At 41.8% G+C, this 21245-nt stretch overlaps 1 protein-coding gene across 1 annotated transcript in view; it reads left to right on the top strand.

Annotated features, from left to right (window-relative positions):
• Positions 1–21245, top strand: part of ryr2b (ryanodine receptor 2b (cardiac)) — a 57097-nt gene that overhangs the window by 32035 nt on the left and 3817 nt on the right. Inside the window, exons 59-99 of the mRNA XM_077613589.1 lie at positions 257–380; positions 1573–1688; positions 2048–2124; positions 2829–2950; positions 3045–3094; positions 3219–3279; positions 3579–3814; positions 4736–4817; positions 5854–5984; positions 6076–6375; positions 7572–7809; positions 8160–8247; positions 8331–8414; positions 8483–8644; positions 9220–9648; positions 10070–10186; positions 10358–10470; positions 11752–11848; positions 11955–12076; positions 12154–12205; positions 12380–12433; positions 13174–13273; positions 13403–13482; positions 13601–13677; positions 13746–13819; positions 13901–13981; positions 14806–14894; positions 14965–15093; positions 15183–15287; positions 15361–15442; positions 15918–17134; positions 17215–17267; positions 17358–17496; positions 17582–17668; positions 18094–18264; positions 18372–18502; positions 18667–18709; positions 19615–19754; positions 20142–20202; positions 20490–20636; positions 20767–20901. Coding sequence (XP_077469715.1) covers positions 257–380; positions 1573–1688; positions 2048–2124; positions 2829–2950; positions 3045–3094; positions 3219–3279; positions 3579–3814; positions 4736–4817; positions 5854–5984; positions 6076–6375; positions 7572–7809; positions 8160–8247; positions 8331–8414; positions 8483–8644; positions 9220–9648; positions 10070–10186; positions 10358–10470; positions 11752–11848; positions 11955–12076; positions 12154–12205; positions 12380–12433; positions 13174–13273; positions 13403–13482; positions 13601–13677; positions 13746–13819; positions 13901–13981; positions 14806–14894; positions 14965–15093; positions 15183–15287; positions 15361–15442; positions 15918–17134; positions 17215–17267; positions 17358–17496; positions 17582–17668; positions 18094–18264; positions 18372–18502; positions 18667–18709; positions 19615–19754; positions 20142–20202; positions 20490–20636; positions 20767–20901 — 5996 coding nt within the window. The remainder of the gene's footprint in view (positions 1–256; positions 381–1572; positions 1689–2047; positions 2125–2828; positions 2951–3044; positions 3095–3218; positions 3280–3578; positions 3815–4735; positions 4818–5853; positions 5985–6075; positions 6376–7571; positions 7810–8159; positions 8248–8330; positions 8415–8482; positions 8645–9219; positions 9649–10069; positions 10187–10357; positions 10471–11751; positions 11849–11954; positions 12077–12153; positions 12206–12379; positions 12434–13173; positions 13274–13402; positions 13483–13600; positions 13678–13745; positions 13820–13900; positions 13982–14805; positions 14895–14964; positions 15094–15182; positions 15288–15360; positions 15443–15917; positions 17135–17214; positions 17268–17357; positions 17497–17581; positions 17669–18093; positions 18265–18371; positions 18503–18666; positions 18710–19614; positions 19755–20141; positions 20203–20489; positions 20637–20766; positions 20902–21245) is intronic.

Consider the following 21245-nt stretch of genomic DNA (forward strand, 5'->3'; position numbering starts at 1 on the left):
CATGGCTGGAAAAAGGAAGGAGGGCAAAGGCAATGTTTCCCAAAGAGAAAAGAAAGATTGATCAGCACATGCCATTTTCTGAAAGGTCACTGTGAGAAATAGTAGTCAAACTGAATTTTTATTGCATTCCTACCTCATCTGAAGCAGGCCTGGAAGTGGCGTAAAAAAAAACTGCAGTACAATTATGTGGCTAGAGAAAGTTAGAGTGGAGTTGCTCGCTTATTGTGTTGTTTTTTTGACCCGATGCTCTCCTCAGGGGGATCCGGGCACTCGCTCCTCGTGCCCTACGACAACCTGAGCGCCAAGGAAAAGAACAGATTCCGACATAGAGCCCAGGATGTCCTCAAGTTCCTCCAGCTCAACGGCTACACGGTGTGGAGGTGAGGCCAGCGTCTGCAAATTCCTGAATTTGGAGCGGAATATGGATGAGGTTGTCCTCATGATTTTTTCAGCTTGGCGACCGCATCTCTCAACATTGGCTTTTTTTTTACAATTTTCCCAAAGGAGAGAAAAAATCGGCCTTTTGTAAGAGCTTGAAAATGCACTGAAATTCATCATTTTAACAAAACATTGGGAGTAATCATAAAAAACCCATCGTGTCCTTACATCGCAGTTATTAAACTATTGCGGCAGGTCTTGGAATTTATGACGCACCATAAACAAGATTTTTTTACTGGATCATATTTTTTTCTGTCCATTTTTTTTTGTAAAGCGGCATCGCATTACCGAAAATTGAATAGAAAATGTCTCATTTTGGTGTTTGAAAATGATGAACTTATTGATTTATTTTTGTTCCAGCAATTTCGGAATTTGGATCGGAATATGGATGAGGTTGTCCTCATGATTTTTTCAGCGTGGCGATCGCATCTCTCAACATTGGCTTTTTTTTTTTACAATTTTCCCAAAGGAGAGAAAAAAATCGGCCTTTAGTAAGAGCTTGAAAATGCACTGAAACTCATAATTTCAACAAAAAATTGGGAGTAATTGACAGTTAACCGTCAATATTTGAACTGCGTGTTGAGAGATTCCACATTTTAATAGACAATTTAGTTAATCATTTGCTTATTTTGGTATTCAAAATGGCTGTAACTTGATGTCGAAAGTAACGAACATTTGAACGAATAACTTTGAACACCCTAAGAGACAAAAATCTCTCCCCGAATGATTATGCGTGATGGATTCCCTGTATATTAATAATGCAGTAATACCTCGCTACGTTGGATTCACTGCATCGCGGCTTGGATCCGCCAAAAATAGATGAAAAATTCATAGTGCAGGAACAATAATATAAACAAGAAGGCAAATAATCCATAGTCCAAATCATATTAAATAGACATCATAAAAACCCACCGTGTCCTTACATCGCAGTTATTAAACTATTGCGACAGGTCTTGGAACTTATTACGCACCATAAACGGGATTTTTTACTGGATCATATTTTTTTCTGTCCATTTTTTTTGTAAAGCGGCATCGCATTACCGAAAATTGCGAGATAATTGAAAATTGAATAGAAAATGTCTCATTTTGGTTTTTGAAAATAAGGAACTTATTGATTTATTTTTGTTCCAGCAGGGATCGAAAGAAAACTGATCTAGATTTCCCAGCCACGGCCAACGGTTTTGGCCATAATCTACTCCAGCGGTTGCTCTCTTACACGGAAGAGGCTCAGGAACACATGTTGGAGCTTGGTTTAAGTAACACTTTTATTCAAATTAATACATGAACTAATTCTATACTGGACCTTTAAGTTTCTATGTGCTAATATTTATTTGCTTTTTGACTTTTCTAGCAGTAGTTCGTAAATCACAAATACATTTTGAGACCAAAGTATGGCTAATTCTGACAGATTTAATTATTATTATTTAAGATGTGATATTAAATGGTATGCATTGACATTTCCACATTGTATAACCTGCCCTGGGCACACTCACTTTAATTTGATTCATCCGTACTTGATTCAAAAGGGCAGAAAATTAGTTTCTTCTATCACTTTCTTTGTAGTTTTTTTTTTCTATTGCGTATTCTTTATTATTTTTTTATTTTTTAGAAGTGATGCAAGCCAGAGGACAGACCTCTAAAGGGGAGAGAGTGTCACACCAGCAGCCTGTTCAATTCTTCCTTAAGGTTTGCTTATTATTATTTTATGCAAATTAGAGCTGACCATATGCAGTGGCTTTTTAACATTTTATTTTAATAGTTGTATTTTTGAAGTGGAGTCTTTACCCTTGACACTGACAGACTAGTTCAATTCTATCATCTCATTAGTTTGGGTAAATGGTTCCTATGGGTAATCAAGCGCCAAATAATCCTTTGTAGCTGTATAATTTATTTAGAGAAATCCATGCGGGCGTGTCAATTCTCATCACGCCATCGATTACTGTTTCCCACGCCCATCTGCGTCGAAATTTAGGGAAGGCAAAGCGATATTGGATTAACCATCTTTACTACAAAGTATTTCTTTACAATGTTTCAAATCTATTTCACTACATGATGGAGATTCCCACTTGAAATAGAGGGGACTGTTTATTGCTGTCAATAGCAGTTCTAGGCTTAATTAACTTTTTAAATCAAAGTTTAAAATTAGTCCAATTTAACTCTAATAACAGGGTTTGCGTGAATCCTTATATAATTTATTTCTCACTATTTCAGCACACTGTCAACCAGTAAAACACCTTAAAATAATGTTAAATAAAACATATGCCCATTTTTTTCTGGCCCTGAACGCCAGAAAATGTCGGTTCAAGTTGGTAGGACGGATTGTGCCGAGTATTATTTGAAAGTTTGATCCAAAATGGGGCAGAATGAAACCCTCTTTTGCTTATTTACAGGTCATCATTCCACTTTTGGAAGAATATGTGAAAAGCCACTGGCTCTATTTCATAGCAGTGTCCCTTTCTTTGGAGTCAAAAGGAAGCCGCTCCTCCAAAAAAGAAAAAGAAATGATCGCAAGGCAGGTGAAATCTATGTGGGACAATTTTGCATTCATATTTTCACTCCTTTCTCCTCATTCTGATGGCTTCGCTTTTATTCCTTCTCCCATGCAGCCTCTTTTGTAAGCTTTCAGCTATCGTAAGACACTCTCTCTTTCTCTTTGGTAAGAATCGTGCAGCAATAAGCCGTTGGGTTTTGTGTTTTTGAGGCATATCTGGTTAGGACTGATGTATATATTTTTTTGCATTATCACCTGCTATCTGTTCTGTGCTTCATTTAACCTTCAGGAAATGAAACCTCAGCGGTCAGGAGTTGCCTCCATGTTTTGGCCCGGGCGTTGGATGCCAGGTAGCACTTTTCTCACCAACCATCCATCCATCCATCCATTTTTAATATTACTTGCCACACTTGACGACTATCCCAGTGGATTTTGAAGGCGAGACAGGACTGGGTGGCAGTCAATCACAGGGAACATGTCCTCTAGATAAACAATCAATCACACCGCTGGACATTGTAGACTTCTTCTTATTTTTTTGGAGCTCAGACACATTTTGTCCACTTAAAAGGCTTCTTTTACAACAATATTTGACTTACAGAATGATGAGCCATGATGGGAACGTGACTTTTTGGTTATCTTTTCCCAAAAGGACATTGACAAAGTCGGCTCCAGAGTCTGTGAAGGGATCTCTGGGGTCATTCTTTGAGGCGGCTGCATCCGATCTGGAGACCACTGCGGAAAACGTATCGGCGACCTCGGCCTCTTTGGCTCAGTGTCATAATTACGAGGCCAGAATTGTTCATTACACATCTTCTTTCCTCCTCCCAACGCTCACGTCCCTCTTCCAGCACCTTGTTAGCCAAAACTATGGTGTTGACCTCTTAGGTGAGTTTTTTCCCCCTTCATTTTCTAGACATTTTCAAAGCAGTTTAAATGCAAATGCATCCACACAACTTTAAACTTTCATGTTAAACTTATATTCAATTGAATGCACTGCAAAGACCAGCTGTTTTAGGTCCAAACTTTGCTCTTTTAGCAAATAATCTTTGACTTTGAATTTTTTTCGGACAGGTAGTAACTGTGTTCAGCACAGGCTAATCCACAAACTTGTTCCTCAAGCAAGGAATTCAAAGATTTGATCATGCATGATTCATAATATCCACAAAGAGCTCTGAGAATTTGGAGAAATCGGTGCATGCAGTAATGTAGCGCGAAATGGAGGAAGAAATGTAGGTGTCAAACGCTACCTGCATCGCACTCCAAGTAAAAAAAAAAATCGTTGGAACACGATTGTGTCACACTATGCGACAAAACAAGAAACATTTCTGACAAGTCTTCAGAAACTTCAGATCAGAAAAGACTTCAGATCGTCAGATGTCCCACTACGTAGACGTGGTCACCTCTGTCTCTGTCGGCGAGCTAAAATCGGGCAGAAATCATGTAGTTGGGCATAAGCGGCAAGGCCAAAAAAAAAACATCCCGGATGCCTGAGTCAACAGCACCCCAACGCAAGAGGACACAAAAAGGTCTATTCAAATATAGAGCAAAATCATAACACGCTGAGATTAGCAGCTGCTTTGCATAGCTTTGAAGTCAGCTCCCATTAAAAGGCTCAGTCATGGTCAGAGAGCAGCCCCAACCTATTGTCTCCTTCGCTAATACGATGACCTTCCACAGAGATCATCCATTTCCTGCATCAGCAGTCTTCTCGTTAGTCGGTTTTTCTGTGATTGCGGAGGCTCACCTTTCCTTCACCTCCCCCGTCCTTAGAGAATGAGGATTTAAGTGTCACCTTGTCTTTTCCAGTGGGAAGCGTGCAGGCGTCCTGTTACAAGATCCTCAACGGCCTTTATTTCCTCGGCACCAGCGGCGGTGTCTACGTGGAGGGGTACTGGCTTTTTATCCAATCCGGTCGGTGGCAATAAGCTGCAGTCGTTATTTGCAATGAGTGACGGGAATGCTATTAGCTTTGGAGCTCTTATTTGGAGCTCTTCGTGACGTGCCCTTTGTCAATTGGAATTAGTAAATGAATCAATTGCCATGTTTTCAATTCAGAAATTTTCTATACCGTGGTTCCGGAAGGAGGCATGTTGATTTTGAGTCTATCGAAGGCACTGGTGTCAAAGTGGTGTCCCGGGGGCCAAATCTGGCCCACCGCATCATTTTGTGCGGCCCGAGAAAGTAAATCATGAGTGCCGACTTTCTGTTTTAGGATCAAATTCAAATGATTATAGATGTACATTACATTTCCTGATTTCCCCCTTTTTAAAATCAATCGTTGCAATTTTTTAATCCATTTTTTTTCTTTTGTGTTTTTAGTTCAAAAAGCATTTTGCAAAATCTAAAAATAAATATATAAAAATATTTTCGGTTTTGCACTTTAATATTGAATATAATTTTAAAAAAATTGTTTCCATTTGAAATGAAAAACAAATGATTATTAGATGTTTTCCCTTACTAAGAAAAAAAAACTTCAAATAAACAGTTTTATATCTATTAAAAAAATGAATATTTAGGGGTTTTGATCCAGTTCTTATAATCCAATTTAAAAAAAATCTAAATATCTAAAATGGTCCGGCCCACATGAAATCGAGTTGATGTTATTGGGGCCCGCGAACCAACCCGAGTTTGACACCCTTGATCTAAGGTAAACAATGACGATTTCTGCAATTGATCATTCGCGGTCGCATTCACAGTTTAAGGTTCAATTCTCTGGACTTGGCTTGTTTGTTTAAGAGTTTCTCCAGGTAAAAAAAAATATCACGTTCATTGAAAAAAATAATCTGTTGATGTGAATGACAGGTATTCCACCTCTTGCCCAAAGTCAGATGAGAGAGTCTCCAGTTCAAACGCGCAACCCTGCAGGGATAAGCACCATAAAAAATAGATTGAAGGTCTATGTGTAAAGGGATTTTTGCCTCCAGATGGAGGCCAGCAGCAGGTTCTTGTCTGGCAGCGCTGACTGCTGCTTTTCCCGTATGCTTCCTGGAGCCGGCCGTCAATCAAAGCAACCCTTATTCCATTTACAACACGATGAGCATCACCGAAAGAGTCGGTCGGTAATCCATTCAAAAAATAGACGCTATTTTATTTGGAAAATGAAGTTGCCATATTTCGTTTTTTTGCTTATGTCATTTTTCTGTTAGACCTGGGCTTGCCAGTTGACCTGGAACAAATGTGCCGCCTTCTGCCCTCCCTGGAGCAAGCCATGGCGGAAGCCCAAGAGTTGACGAGCGCCGGCGCCGCCGCCCGGCAGACTCGCTACGTCCACGTCACCGACGTCACCTTGCCAATGCTGTGCGCTTACGTGTCCCGTTGGTGTAATGACGGCACGGTCCTCAACTCTGTCACGCCTCGGCACGCCAGCGAGCTGCTCGGGCACATCCTCGGCATTATCCGCAACCACGTGGGTGCCAGCCAGGGCGACTGGATGAAGGAGCTCGCAGGTAAGGGACATTTTCCTGCTCATAATTTACCAAAAGTTTTTTACAATGAGGGTGGCCCGGTGAGTGAGTGGTTAGAAGTTCTGGGATGGAGGGTTCATTCCCCGGTTGTGTGGAGGTTGCATGTTATCCCTGAGACTGTGAGAGTTTTCTGCAGGTACTCCGGTTTTCTTCCCACATCCAAAAAACACGTACGCCAGGCTGGTTTGACACTCTACTAAATTATTAGTGTGAATGTGTATGGTAGTCTGTCTCTTTGTGCACTGCGATTGGCGGGCAACCAATTCAGGGTGCCTACTGCCCGTAGTTGGCTGGGATAGCCTCCAGCACCCCCTGCGAACAGAAAATGAATTAAAATAAATAAATAAAATCAGACTTAGGCTTGTCATCATCATTGACTAGACAAAAGCCTAATTGTCATCATACCCAGCTGCGTATGACGAAATTGAAGGTGCTTCTCCACAAAGTGCACTTTTCTCAGGCAAGAGCCCAACCAAGTGATAGTTCAGACTTGCTGGCATTCTGCCGTGCTTACTGTATTTTGCTGTTTAATATACCCCCCCATTTAATATACCCGGGTATATTAAACGGCAGGGGTATATTAAATGGCGCACAAACGGGAAGGTACAATCCACTACGCACTCTTTATGCCGTGACGGGGTGCATCAACGTTTTGCAGACTAAAACTACTTACTGCTCAGGTTAAAACTACTTACTGCTGAATAAAGTCTGACTTGGAATTTTAATGAACTTAAGTATCTATAATGATGCCCCCATGAACACCATACAAATCTTGACAAAAAAGCTGAGTTGCCGTTTAATATACCCGGGTATATTAAACGGCAGGGGTATATTAAATGGCGCACAAACAGGAGGCTCAAAAAAGCAAAAATCATTTAATATAACTGGGTATATTAAATTTCAATCCTCCCCAAAAATTCAAAAAATGTCATTACATTTCAGGATGAACTTTAAATGTCACATTTATAGTCGGCTGCGATTGGCTGGCCACCAATTCAGGTTGTCCCCCACCTCTGGCCCGAAGTCAGCTGGGATAGGCACCCCCCGCGACCCTAGTGAGGATAAAGCAGTTCAGAAAATGAGATGAGATTTATAGTCGGATTTCAGTTGACCTCCCACAACCGGTCAATGTTTAGGTACTTGAGAAATTTCACCTGAAAAGTCCATTCCCATTTCAGTCCATTCCCAGCAAATCATCAGCAAAGCCAGCGTTGATCTCCTGACCAGCCACTACCTTCCTCTCATGGATAAGCTGAGAAAGAGGGCGGAGCATGTGCTGTTGGAGGAGGAGCGAATGAAAGCCGAAGATTTCGCCACGTCGGAAGCAGAAATGCAGATGCAGGAGAAGTTCAGCGCTCTCGTGCGAGACCTTTACGCTTTCTATCCTCTCCTTATTCCCTTTGTGGACTCCAATCGGTAAGATTTGCCAAAATGGCCCGTGGATGTAGAAAAGCACTGTTGTATAAATCAATACCTCCTTGCTAAAGTTTTTAAACGCTGTCATAAAAATGATAATCACCAAGAAAAGTGAGGGCAATGATGCACTAATGTGAACCCGCACTGAGCGTGTTTGCTAAGGGAGCAATAACGGCTCACGTGAAGGCTTAATTGTTCAACTGTGTGAGTTTCCATTTCCTACAACAGGAAAACGGCCCCCCGGAGAAAAGACAAAACTGAAATATTTCAATTTCATGCTTCTTTGTTTTACCCTGCTTCCTTTCTTGCATGTTTTTTTCATTTTTGATTTTTTTGTCAATCTGTTTCAGGGCCCTTTGGCAGCAACAGTCAAATCCCGATGCACATCAGTTATTCAACATGGTGGCCGAGGTCTTCATATTCTGGGCCAAATCTCACGTGAGATCGAAAAACCTTGTCTTTTTTGCCAGTTTGCATGAAACGTCCGCCTGACTCGTCACTTTTTTGCGGACACGCCACAGAATTTCAAGTGGGAGGAACAGAATTACGTGGTTCAAAACCAAATCAACAATTTGGCCTTCTTGGTCAACGACAACACATCAAAGGTGAGCCTCGGTTCAAAGCCGCATCTCATCAATGAAGCATAATATTCACGTCGGGGTTGGATTTACAGCTCGACTTTGAGAAAAGAAGGATGAAGAGGAAGGGCGATCGTTATTCCACACACACTTCCCTGATTGTGGCTTCCGTCAAGCGACTTCTCCCGGTGGGACTGAGGGCTTGTTTTTCCACCAACGAGAGTCTCATTATGTCAGCCAAGAGTGCTTTTGCTCAGGTTGGTGGACAAAAATGTGGGCACCATGCTAAGTGATTGCTGCATGGGGAATGATGGCTATTATTCTACTATAGATCGGTTTGGAAATAAAGCAAGCCGGGCGAATTTTTTCTATAATTGGGCACGCTTACAGCAATATGTAGTCAATCTTTAGGCGTTTAAATTGTCAATGGTTAAAGAGCTTTAGTATCATCAAATGTCTCCTTTGGGGACAATCACGGGCATGGATAGAAAAATAATTATAAAACGAGACACGTGAGGTTAGTTCGTTAGCCCTCGACTCAATATTTAGTGACCACACGTGTCGGAAAAGATTAGGGACGCTGCTGTCAATTGTTGGACAAGGGCGGAGCTTGGGGCACGGGGGGCGGGGCCTCCTGGGGGACTGGAGGGATGAGGTGCTCAAAAACAATGACCGTAAAATTGGGTTGTCGCACCAAAAATTCCTTTTAGTTTGCAAAGCAAAGGCGAAAAGAAACTGGGTTCGCAAAAGCTCCGCCCCCTTCGTTACCGTCTGTTAGGGTTATTATTTGATTACATTATTATATATTGGCTTGCAATGAAGAACGCTTTGCTTATTTAGGAATATTAATCATTATATATATTGGCTTGCAATGAAGAACGCTTTGCTTTATTTTAGAGTTATTGACATTAAAAAAGTCATTTTTAATACATCTCTCGCAAGAGTAATGCTCGCTCCTAAGTTAACCGAAACAACTTCAAGGTCACTACGCTTTGCAGCTGGACTTCTCAAAACCAAAAACTTGTTCACACCAAGCTCCCTTGGGATCCGTAGGAGGAGTGTGTTAGCGATTTATCTTCGAGCTATGTACATTTTTTTGCATTGTGACAGTGGTCGAGTTTTGAGATCACTGATGAAATGTGATAAACAAAACTTCCCTTTTCAAATCTATTCATTCAAACTTGTTTGCTTCCCTCAGAGGAAACCCGAAGATGAGATTCATGACCGTGTATATAAGTATCTTTTACATTCTCACGCTCAGGTAAAGAGTGCCGTTCTTGTTTTGAACATAGTGCCTCCACCCGACTTTGATTTTGCTGCATGCATTTGTTTTTGTGTACACAATGCTCCCACCCACTTGGGCTTGAGGGTTCTTTCTGTCTCTTCACAGAAGTGCATGTACATTCTGCTGACATCCCGCATGCGTCCTGACACGCACGGGTAGCCGCGAGTTTTAATTCAAGCGACAAGAGTGCTGTTAATTAGACTTTGGGATGGTCTTGTTGCCCGTAAAATCCATTCTTCCATGACGCCGTGAATGGAATTTGTCATCATTCCAGAGAGGCGCTACGCATGCAGTCATCGTTTGTTTATTGTGTTCACCATTGTGCGCTATTTCCAAAAGTATTTTACTGTGAAACACCTGAAATATCTTTGCCATTGTTTTTGCCTTCTATGAGAAGCCACCAACAAACTTGCATACTTCACAAGGACAGAGTCCACAGGGTCCCAATGTGGATTTGGAGACGGCCGCGGACCAGATCCTGCAACTTGCCCGAGTCCTCCATTACCTCGATCAGGTAGCTGCACCTTTTTTTTGTTATATCAAAGTAAAAAGCTATTATATTTTATGAAGTGACAGCCTTGAGTTCAAGACTCGGAAGAGTAAATTGTCCCCTCGCTACTTATCGTTATGGTTTTACAAGCAGCCAACCGGTTTCTCCTTATCTTTCCTTGATTTTTATGTCCAGGTGGAACATCCACACCGGCATAAAAAAGGGTCATGGCACAAAGTCTTATCCAAACAGAGGAAGCAAGCCGTAGTGGCCTGTCTAAGAATGGCCCCTCTTTACAACCTCCCGAGGTAACAAACGCTGTAATAAAGTACCAAAAATCAACAGTTCTTGGGTTATGAAAGCGCATGACAAAATAAACACCCATTGCTCGGGGAAAAGGAGCCTTAATCGCTTCTGTGATGTGATTTTTCAATCTATTCGCCATCCCGTGAACAAACATGTTCTTAGTACCGTGTGTACGGTCCCCTGATGTGTCATTCCTACTGTAATAAAATACCGAAAATCAGTTCTTGGCTTATGAAAACACATGACAAAATAACACCCATTACTTGGCGAAAGGAGCTTTAATCGCTTATGTGATTTTTAAATCTGTTTGCCTTACCGAGCACAAACATATTCATAGTTTTGTGTTTACGGTCCCCCCATAGGTCATTGCCACTGTAATACAGTACTACCAAAAATCAGTTCTTGGGTTATGAAAACACGACAAAATTACACCCATTACCGTATTTTGCCGTTTAATATACCCAGGTATATTAAATGATTTTTGCTTTTTTGAGCCTCCCGTTTGTGCGCCATTTAATATACCCCTGCCGTTTAATATACCCCTGCCGTTTAATATACCCGGGTATATTAAATGGCAACTCAGCTTTTTTGGTAAGATTTGTATGGTGTTCATGGGGGCATAATTATAGATACTTAAGTTCATTAAAATTCCAAGTCAGACTTTATTCATCAGTAAATCGTTTTAATCTGAGCAGTAAGTAGTTTTAGTCTGCAAAACATTGATGCACACCCCGTCACGGCATAAAGAGTGCGTAGTGGATCGTACCTTCCCGTTTGTGCGCCATTTAATATACCCCTGCCGTTTAATATACTAAATATTAAATATTAAATAGAAAAATATGGTACTTGGCAAAAGGAGCGTTAATCCCTTCTGTGATGTGATTTTTAAATATATTTGAGTTACCGTACACAAACATCTATCTAGTTTTGTGTTTACGGTCCCCCGATAGGTCGTTGCTACTGTTACTGTTATAAAGTACTACTAAAAATCAGTCCTTAGCTTATGAAAACACTTGACAAAATAAGACCCCTTACTTGGCAAAAGGAGCGTTAATCCCTTCTGTGATGCGATTTAGTTTTGTGTTTATGGTCCCCTGAAATTTCATTGCTACTGTTACTGTAATAAAGTACTACCAAAAATCAGTTCCTGGCTTATGAAAACACATGACAAAATAATTAATCCCTTCTGTGATGTGATTTTTAAATCTATTTGCCTTACCGTACACAAACATCTTCCTAGTTTTGTATTTACGGTCCCCTGAATTTTCATTGCGACCACCTAGGCACCGAGCCATCAACCTGTTCCTCCAAGGCTACAATAAATCCTGGATATCAGCTGAGGAGCAGACTTTGGAAGAGAAACTTGTGGAGGATTTAGCCGTGAGTGATGCCAAACTTTGGGCTACTAGTTTTAGGGTATGGGGTTAGGTTTATATTCATAATGAATGTGTAGCATTAAAAAATAAAACACCCAATATTTTCATAGAAGCTCAGTGCGATGGAGCTGACGGCAGGACGGCGAGAGGAGAAAAACGAGGATGCCAAACAGATCGATCCGCTCCTCCAGGTCATCACGCTCTTCACTTGCAGCGCCTTGACGGAGAGGAGGTTGTTTTTAAGATACAGGATTATGCAATGATACATTTTCTCAATTGATATGATCTCATTTGTCTTCCCTTCTAAAGTGATCTTGAAAACGACTGGCTTTACGTTGCCTACGTGGAGATCATGGCCAAGGTAAGAGACAAAGATGAGATCACGTCGGCGGATTTTTTAATTGTTTTTGAGTCCTTGGGGTGATGTGTGTCTTGTATTAATTATATTTGAGAATTTGGTTTCAGCGCTTATGCAATTACTCGGTTGTCATTGTCGAATTGTTCATTTATTTTCGTCATCTTTTTCACCTTGCAGAGCTGCCATAGAGAAGACGACGAAGAGGAGCAGCAGGAAGTGCAAAGTTTTGAAGTGAGTTCACGTTTACGATGGCAGCTCTTACATTTATTTGATTAGTATAATTAAGGGTATTCCGCGCCCCTTTACTTCCGATCGGAATTTTTTTCACGTTTTGCCGATACCAATCCACTGCCTCTATGTATAAATTATCGTGACCGGACGTTTCGTCGAAAGACGTTTGGTCCCCAGACGTTTGGTCGACCGGACGTTTGGTAGAACGGACGTTTGGTCGCCGGGTTCGCTCGCTGTCAAATTATGATAGAGAGATTACGGTTGATATTTTGATATTAGATATTTAGATATTAAACACACTCTCTCTCTCTCATGATTATAATTTTGAGAGCTGGTTTCAACACTAACAACCCGGCGCCCAAACGTCCGGTCGACCAAACGTCCGGGTACCAAACGTCCGGGAACCAAACGTCTTTCGACGAAACGTCCGAGTACCATAAATTATATATAAAATCACATTTTTCTGTATAAAAATTGAGCCCTGTTGGTGCTCTCTGAAGAAATGCTCCGTTTATAAAATATTATAGGCGAGATGTTGTTACCATTTTAAGTTTTTAAAGAGAAGCTTGCCTAGTGGTTGGATTTCTAGCAGCCAAACAACATGACGACACTGAAACACACTACTGGATTACAGACCAAAATACTTCCAAAATATCAATACCCTACACTGATACTCTTTTTTCAGATCCAAGCATAGTATTAAAAAAACTCATGAAATATGAATCCTGTTTGTATTTCAGGAGAAAGAGATGGACAAGCAGAGGTTGTTGTACCAGCAGGCCCGTTTGCATCAACGTGGAGCTTCTGAGATGGTCCTCCAAAGCATTAGTGCCAGCAAAGGTAAGAGCTTTTTCTTTTGGGACCCAATTCGTGCTCCCATTGAGGTTGCATTTAGCTCCACGCTAGTCACGATGTGCTTTTCGAGTGAGTGCTACCTTCTCTGATTGTGATCATTTGGCATCTAATCAGGGACCTTGGGCTGCATGATTGCTCCAACACTCAAGCTGGGAATTGCTGTTCTCAATGGAGGAAACGCCAGCGTTCAGCAGGTGCAAACTTGCACAAAAATGATATCATTCAACTTTACTTTCCCGGTCGAAAGACGACATATTGCATTTCATATTCAGTTTTCCTTCCTATATACCGACATTGTACTGTTGTGAATAGAAAATGTTGGATTACCTGAGAGAAAAACAAGATGTCGGCTTCTTCCAGAGCATGGCGGGACTCATGCAGTCATGCAGGTGGGTCAACAGGATGTCAATCACTTTGCACGGATTCAAAGATTCAATTTGTATGTATGTTTCCCCAGTGTACTGGATTTAAACTCATTTGAAAGGCAGAACAAAGCCCAGGGATTAAGCATGTCCACGGACGAGCGTGCAGGTGAGAGGAATCGCCATGGAAAGCTGTCGCCGGCGTTCACCCGCGGATTTGTTTTGACCTCTCATCCCCTTTCCCCCCCAGCGGAGAAGGTGATGCCGGATGAAGAACTAACCCGCGACTTGTTCCGTTTCTTACAGCTGCTTTGCGAAGGACACAACTCAGGTTATTGTGCTTTTTCACCTCTTTGATACATTTTGATCAACCCCATGCAGATTTGTTCACCTCTTTGACACATTTTGATTAACCCTGTGCAGATTTTTCACCTCTTTGATACATTTTGATCAACCCCGTGCAGATTTTTCACCTCTTTGATACATTTTGATCAACACTGTGCAGATTTGTTCACCTCTTTGATACATTTTGATCAACCCTGTGCAGATTTTTTCACCTCTTTGATACATTTTGATCAACCCCGTGCAGATTTTTTACCTCTTTGATACATTCTGATCAACCCCGTGCAGATTTTATCACCTCTTTGATACATTTTGATCAACCCCGTGCAGATTTTTTGCACCTCTTTGATACATTTTGATCAACCCCGTGCAGATTTTTTACCTCTTTGATACATTCTGATCAACCCCGTGCAGATTTTTTCACCTCTGATACATTTTGATCAACCCCGTGCAGATTTTTTCACCTCTTTGATACATTTTGATCAACCCCGTGCAGATTTGTTCACCTCTTTGACACATTTTGATTAACCCCGTGCAGATTTTTTACCTCTTTGATACATTTTGATCAACCCCCGTGCAGATTTGTTCACCTCTTTGACACATTTTGATCAACCCCATGCCGTTTTTTCACCTCTTTGATACATTTTGATCAACCCCATGCAGATTTTTTCACCTCTTTGATACATTTTGATCAACCCGTGCAGATTATTTCACCTCTTTGATACATTTTGAATATTTCTCAAGTGTTGAGATGAACGCAAATGTCAATTCAAGATGGCTCGTTCTCAAGCCTCACGTTTAATTTCCTGTTAGATTTCCAGAATTACCTGAGAACACAGACAGGCAACAACACCACAGTCAATATTATAATTTCTACCGTGGATTATGTACTAAGAATTCAGGTAAATGTGAATAAATCACACCACATAGCCGTAAGGCTTGAATTCTCACCATGCTTAATTTTTGTGCCAGGAGTCTATTAGTGATTTTTACTGGTACTATTCGGGAAAGAATGCCATCGACGCCCAGGGGCAAGGCATTTTTTCCAAAGCGATCAAAGTGGCCAAGCAGGTCTTCAACACGTTGACCGAATACATACAAGTCAGTGGGTTTCCATTTCTTCAAAGATTGGCGGCATCTGTGTCCTCATTTGTAATGCGGGTTCTCCCTCCGGTTGTGTTTACCCGCAGGGCCCGTGCAATGGAAACCAACAGAGTCTGGCTCACAGTCGTCTCTGGGATGCCGTGGTCGGATTCCTTCACGTCTTTGCTCATATGCAGATGAAACTGTCGCAGGTTTGTCTATTCATATTTTCGCACTTTGAATTTGCGCAATGGTCTCAATGTTGTACTTGTTTTTTTTGTCCAGGATTCAAGACAAATAGAACTACTGAAAGAGCTCATGGACTTACAAAAGGACATGGTTGTGTTCTTGCTCTCCATGCTAGAAGGTTTGCCTTACGCTAATGACTCAAAAGAAATAGAGCTCCTCAAAAAAGGTGGAAAAAGTTATCATTTAAGCCTGAGATGGATGGATGTTTTATCCCTTTGGAGTGTATGTTTAATCTTTTTGTAATCCACAGTTCCATTTCAATGCCCAGCAATTGGCTGGCAACCAGTTCAGGCTGTACCTGCCTGTTGCAAGCTGGGATAGGCTCCAGCACCCCCCGTCATGGAGTAAAGCCATTCAGAAGACGAATGAATGAACACTGTAGTCAAATATAACGGCTAAAATAATGACTTAAGATGAAATGTTCTTCATATTCATGTTGACTAAACACAGTACAGATTTAGAACAACTCTGCTTAAGTCAAAATACAACCAAATTGAACAAAACGAAATGAAATAATCTCCATTCCGTTGGTCCTAATCCCCAACTAGGCTGCCGAACATCACCATTCAAAACGTAAAATGCTCTTTTCACAGGTAACGTCGTCAACGGAACCATCGGAAAGCAGATGGTAGACATGTTGGTGGAATCTTCAAGCAACGTGGAGATGATCCTCAAGTTCTTCGACATGTTCCTCAAACTGAAAGACCTGACCGGTTCGGATATTTTCCACCAGTTCGACCCCGACCGGAAGGGCTGCATCTCCAGGAAGGAGTTCCAGAAAGCCACGGAGCTCTCCAAGCGCTTCTCGCAGTCCGAGACTCAATTCCTCCTCTCCTGCGTTGAGACGGACGAGGGCGAAATCCTGGACTACCGGGCCTTCGCCGATCGCTTCCACGAGCCGGCCAAAGACATCGGCTTCAGCATCGCCGTCCTGCTCACCAATCTGAGCGAGCACATGCCAAACGACTCCAGGCTGAGGTCCTTCTCGGAGCTGGCCCGATGCGTCCTGACCTACTTCGGCCCTCATCTGGGCCGCATCGAAATCCTGGGCGGCGGCAAACGCATGGAACGCGTCTACTTTGAAATCAGCCAATCCAGTCGCGCCCAGTGGGAGAAGCCTCAGGTGAAGGAATCCAAGCGACAGTTCATTTTCGACGTGGTCAACGAAGGCGGCGAAAAGGAGAAGATGGAGATGTTTGTCAACTTCTGCGAAGACACCATCTTCGAGATGCAGCTGGCGGCCCAGATCTCCGGCTCGGACGGCGCGGAACGACACGGCGAAGAGGAGGCGGGCTTAGAAGGAGGCCAGGAGGGACTCCTTTTCTTACTGACGTCTCTCAAAAAGTTTCGCGCTCTCACCAAGTGGGAAATCCTTCTGTCGGCTGTCGCCCTGCTCGGATTCCCTTTCGCGACGGCGTTCTGGTGCGTTCGGCATTTGGTCAACGCCGCCGTCCACCTGCTCTACGTGGCTTTTATTAACAGCGGACTTGTCGAGGAAGCCAAAAGGATGACCGTGGCGGACTTGTTCGGAGGTTTTCTCGAACCCACGCTGGATGAGGTCGCGGAGGGAGCAACCGCCGCACACCGGCCGAGGAAGCGCTCTGACGCGTTTGTTTCTCGGCGCGAGAGCAAGCTGGCAAACGCTGTCAGCTCCACCGGAGAGACGGACGTCCTCTCTGACATCTTTGGGCTCAAAGTGAGAAGGGACGGAGAAGGTTACAGACTGGCGAGGCCAGACCTGGCGAGAAGCCATGCCGAACCGCCGATTGGACACGTCGATTCGACTTTCTTTGACGGACAACAGGGGGCGGTATTTATTTTGAAGAATTATCGAGGTGTTCGTGCCATCTGCTCTCATTCGCGGTTGATTCAAACAACTCTTTTCAACAGATTCACATGGACAGAGAGGAGAAAGATGAAGAGATGTCGCCGGAAGCAGAAAAGTATTGGGCTCGCTTCGTGAAAATGCAAACGTGGCGTGAAACTATTCACACGACCGCCTAATCGGTAAAAACGACCTCGTATTGTCGCAGATGGGCAACGCGTGAGGAGACGATGACAAAGGAGGCCGAACGGAAAGAGGCTAGGAGACTGGCTCATAAATCGGAGGAAACAGGAAGCCAGCTTTGGGCTTTCGGAGAGATGATAAGCGCTCATCGCAAGACCCTTCTTGTGAGATTAAGAAAAAAAAAGATAAAGAAACTAGACGTTTTGTGCTCGAGACAATTTCCTGATTTTTTTTCTCTTTTTCTTCTAGAATTATTTCGCCAGGACATTTTATAACATGCGCTTGCTGTCCCTCTTTGTCACCTTTGCAATCAACTTCATCCTACTTTTTTATAAGGTTGGTATAAAGGAACTTTTAATGGATGAAAATGTTGCTTATTTATACTGACACAGAACTGCTTTACTTAATTTTTCCCAAAAATTCACAATGAAGAACAAAAATAAAAGTTGCATTTTTTTTTTCGGAAGGCAACTTTTTATTACATCATAAAACCGAGCACAAACATACCTTAGAGTCGCAATAATAAAATGCAAAACAACATCTTAAATAGGCATCTGTTAACACAACACTTTTTTAGATAACTATAAACTAAAATAAATATAACAGGCTGTCGGTGGTTAGAAAAAGAGAGAAAAAAAACAAGTCACACTTGTCTAAAAATGAAAAAAAAGGTGCGACTTATAGTCAGGAAAATACGATATCAATCCTGGAATGGATTACATTTTCATGTTAATGGGGCACCAATTCCTCTTTCCTTCCAGGTGGTCTCCTTGCCAACGTCCCCCCAAAAGCAAGTTGACGCATCCGCCAAGGATGAAGTTGATTTCATTTTAGAAGAAAGCAGCGGTTACATGGAGCCATCGCTTCACCTCCTAGCCGTGGCACACACGCTCACCTCCTCCTGTTGCATTTTAGGCTACTACCGCCTCAAGGTGGGTTGCTTCAAAACACTTCATCACATTGGCCTGAAGTGGCAATTTTTGCTTTTCCATTTGGCAAACACACCACGGGGCGTTAATTCCAAGCACGCTCTCGGCAGGTCCCGCTCGTGATTTTTAAACGGGAGAAGGAAGTGGCCCGAAGACTCGAGTTTGACGGCTTGTACGTGACGCAACAGCCAACGGAGGAGGACGTCAAAGGCCAATGGGATCGTCTCGTTATTAACACTGGGTACGTTTCCATTTGGCTAACGCGTATTTCATTTGTTTCTTTTTATTTAGCTCCACCCTCAAAATCCAGCGCCAGAATCGAAAAAAAATGCGATCTCTAAATTATTTTGTCACGTAGAATTCAATGACATATTCATTTTTGAACTTGTGACGTTTGTTTTTCAGGTCATTTCCAAGCAATTACTGGGATAAGTTTGTCAAGAGAAAGGTATTGTTTTTTTTGTTTTTTTTTTGGTGTCCTAATATATCAAAATTAAGCAAAAAAAAATGCAAAAATCAAGTCACTTAACACATGCTCCTGAAAAACAAAAGGTTAAAGTCATCTCAGAATTCTTAAGCTTACTCAACGGCGTATCAATTAAAAGTAAGCAGGAATTACAATTTGCCTGCCCTTTAATATAGTATGTTAAACTGTATGACTTCTACTGTTTTACACAAATATAATCACCCCAAGTAGAAACTCCGCCATTTCTGAGCCGTAAAAAAAAAGTCCCCGTCTTTGCAGTACCTTGAACAGCCCCTGGCGGTATCCCGCGTTGTCAGCATTTGCCAGGTTACCGCAAGGTCACAGAAAAAGGGACACCGCTTGAAGGATTGTCTGTCATGTTGTTGGGCTCCAGCCAGAAAAGCATGGGTATTTATATTTCCAGATAAATACATCGTAAAAGCGTCTTTAAAAAAAACTGAAAAAAACATGGTATTTCAAGTGAGGTCCAGTATTAAATTACTGCATGCAACCTTCTGCTGTGCATCACCATAAGAGCCTTCTACAAAAGAGTTAAAGTGATGTTCGTAAGTGCTTCTGGTAATCCACTTCTGGTCCACCATGGCGGACGGACGGGGGAGATTTCTTACCAGTGTGCTGGAGAGTTCATAAATCAAGTAGCAACACAAAAATCATGATTTTTTTATATAGGTTACTTCGAGGTCGCAGTGGTGCAAAATGATAAAAATGTCATTTGTCACATGACCACTCTAAAAAAAGGCGTTATGGTATTGTAGTTTAAACCACTAATAATGGTCATAATTAAAGTATAATGCATCGATAAGGATTAGATATCATTTTTTTTTGGTTTGAGACATTTTGGATTAATTGCTTGCCCCTTTTTGCAGGTGATTGATAAATACGGGGAATTTTACGGCTGTGAAAAGATGAGCGAACTTTTGGGTCTGGATCAAGCGTCGCAAGACTTTAGCTCTGAGGGAACCGAGAAAAAAAATAAGCTCAGAAAGGATGCTGTTTGGCTATCTCTGTGAGTTGAAAAAATATATGTATATGATATATTTATATATATGTAAATATCACTTTTACATTGGGGCAGTCTTCAATCCAGATGTCAAATTTTCCCTACATAATTATGCATTTGTAATAACATGTGCTGCATCGCTGGTATTGATATTAGTAGGTCACATCAGGACATTCTTTCACTTGAGTAGTAGATATGATGTTTATTTAGCTCTTCGCTATTCTAAGGTTTTGAGATTATTCAATTGAATGATGGAAAATTGCAAAACTTGGATGGTGATTTTTACTTCTGAAAGTAGAGTACATTAAAGTTTGGAGCTAGATAATAGGTTCTTGGAAATTGACAAGGGTTTCTAGTGAACTGTGTATTATAACCAGTCTGGGATTATTTCAGATTGAGCTCCGCCGACGTCAAGTACCACGTCTGGAAACTCGGAGTGGTTCTGACGGACAATGTAAGTCCAAGCTGACTCGATATCCCAACATTTTATGACTTTGTATCTTGTTCGCAATCCGCTGGAGCATAAATCCAATTTATTGCTTTTATGTTATATTCCTCATTTGTTCACAAGTGGTAAAAGGCTGATTACATTTTGATGCAAATCGACACGCTTTTCAAGCAATGAGCGTAATATCCTGTGATGTTTTTTCCCTTATCTTGGTTTCCACACCATCTGCTGATCTGGCTTTGTCCATTTTGAAATGCGATATGATTTGATATGTTCTCTCTCTCTTGCTGCAGTCCTTCCTTTACTTGGCCTGCTACACAGCCGTGTCGGTTTTGGGACACTTTAACAACTTTTTTTTCGCCGCCCACCTTTTGGACATCGCCATGGGCATCAAGACTCTTCGCACCATCCTCTCCTCCGTCACTCACAACGGAAAACAGGTGGGTGCATGCGTTTGCGTGGTCGTTTTTGTACAACTTGCCGTTTGCGTTTTTGACGTACGGCAAAACTACGGCGATAAAACGTGTTTAACATAACGGTTTTGATCATTTTCCCGAATTTGTTTGCTAGTTGGTGCTGACCCTGGGCCTATTAGCTGTGGTGGTCTACCTCTACACGGTGGTGGCCTTCAATTTCTTCCGAAAATTTTACGACAAGAGCGACGAGAAGGACGCGCACGACATGAAGTGCGACGACATGCTTACAGTGAGTTAAGCCTGAATAAGGCAAGTGACTCATTTTACTATTAAAAACTAAAAATTATAAAGAACTGAGTTTCACATTCATACTTGGCCATTACATTTTGGGCCAGTAACATTTTGTGTATAGCCTACTTGAAGCAAAATGTCATCAATGGCAGGTCCCAATAATTACGTTCTTTTCTTTTTTTTAAGGACCAATACTTACTTTACATCTATATTTTAACAAATGTAATTATAAATGAATAAAATAAATTATGGTAGCTATTAACTCTCCCAGTCAAAATGGATTGGATGTTTATCTTTGGTCTTTGGTAGCCAATCAGTTAGATGAGTGCCCCGTAAAGGTTT

Source organism: Stigmatopora argus, chromosome 11 (assembly GCF_051989625.1).
Source record: "Stigmatopora argus isolate UIUO_Sarg chromosome 11, RoL_Sarg_1.0, whole genome shotgun sequence".
Classification (NCBI taxonomy): domain Eukaryota; kingdom Metazoa; phylum Chordata; class Actinopteri; order Syngnathiformes; family Syngnathidae; genus Stigmatopora; species Stigmatopora argus.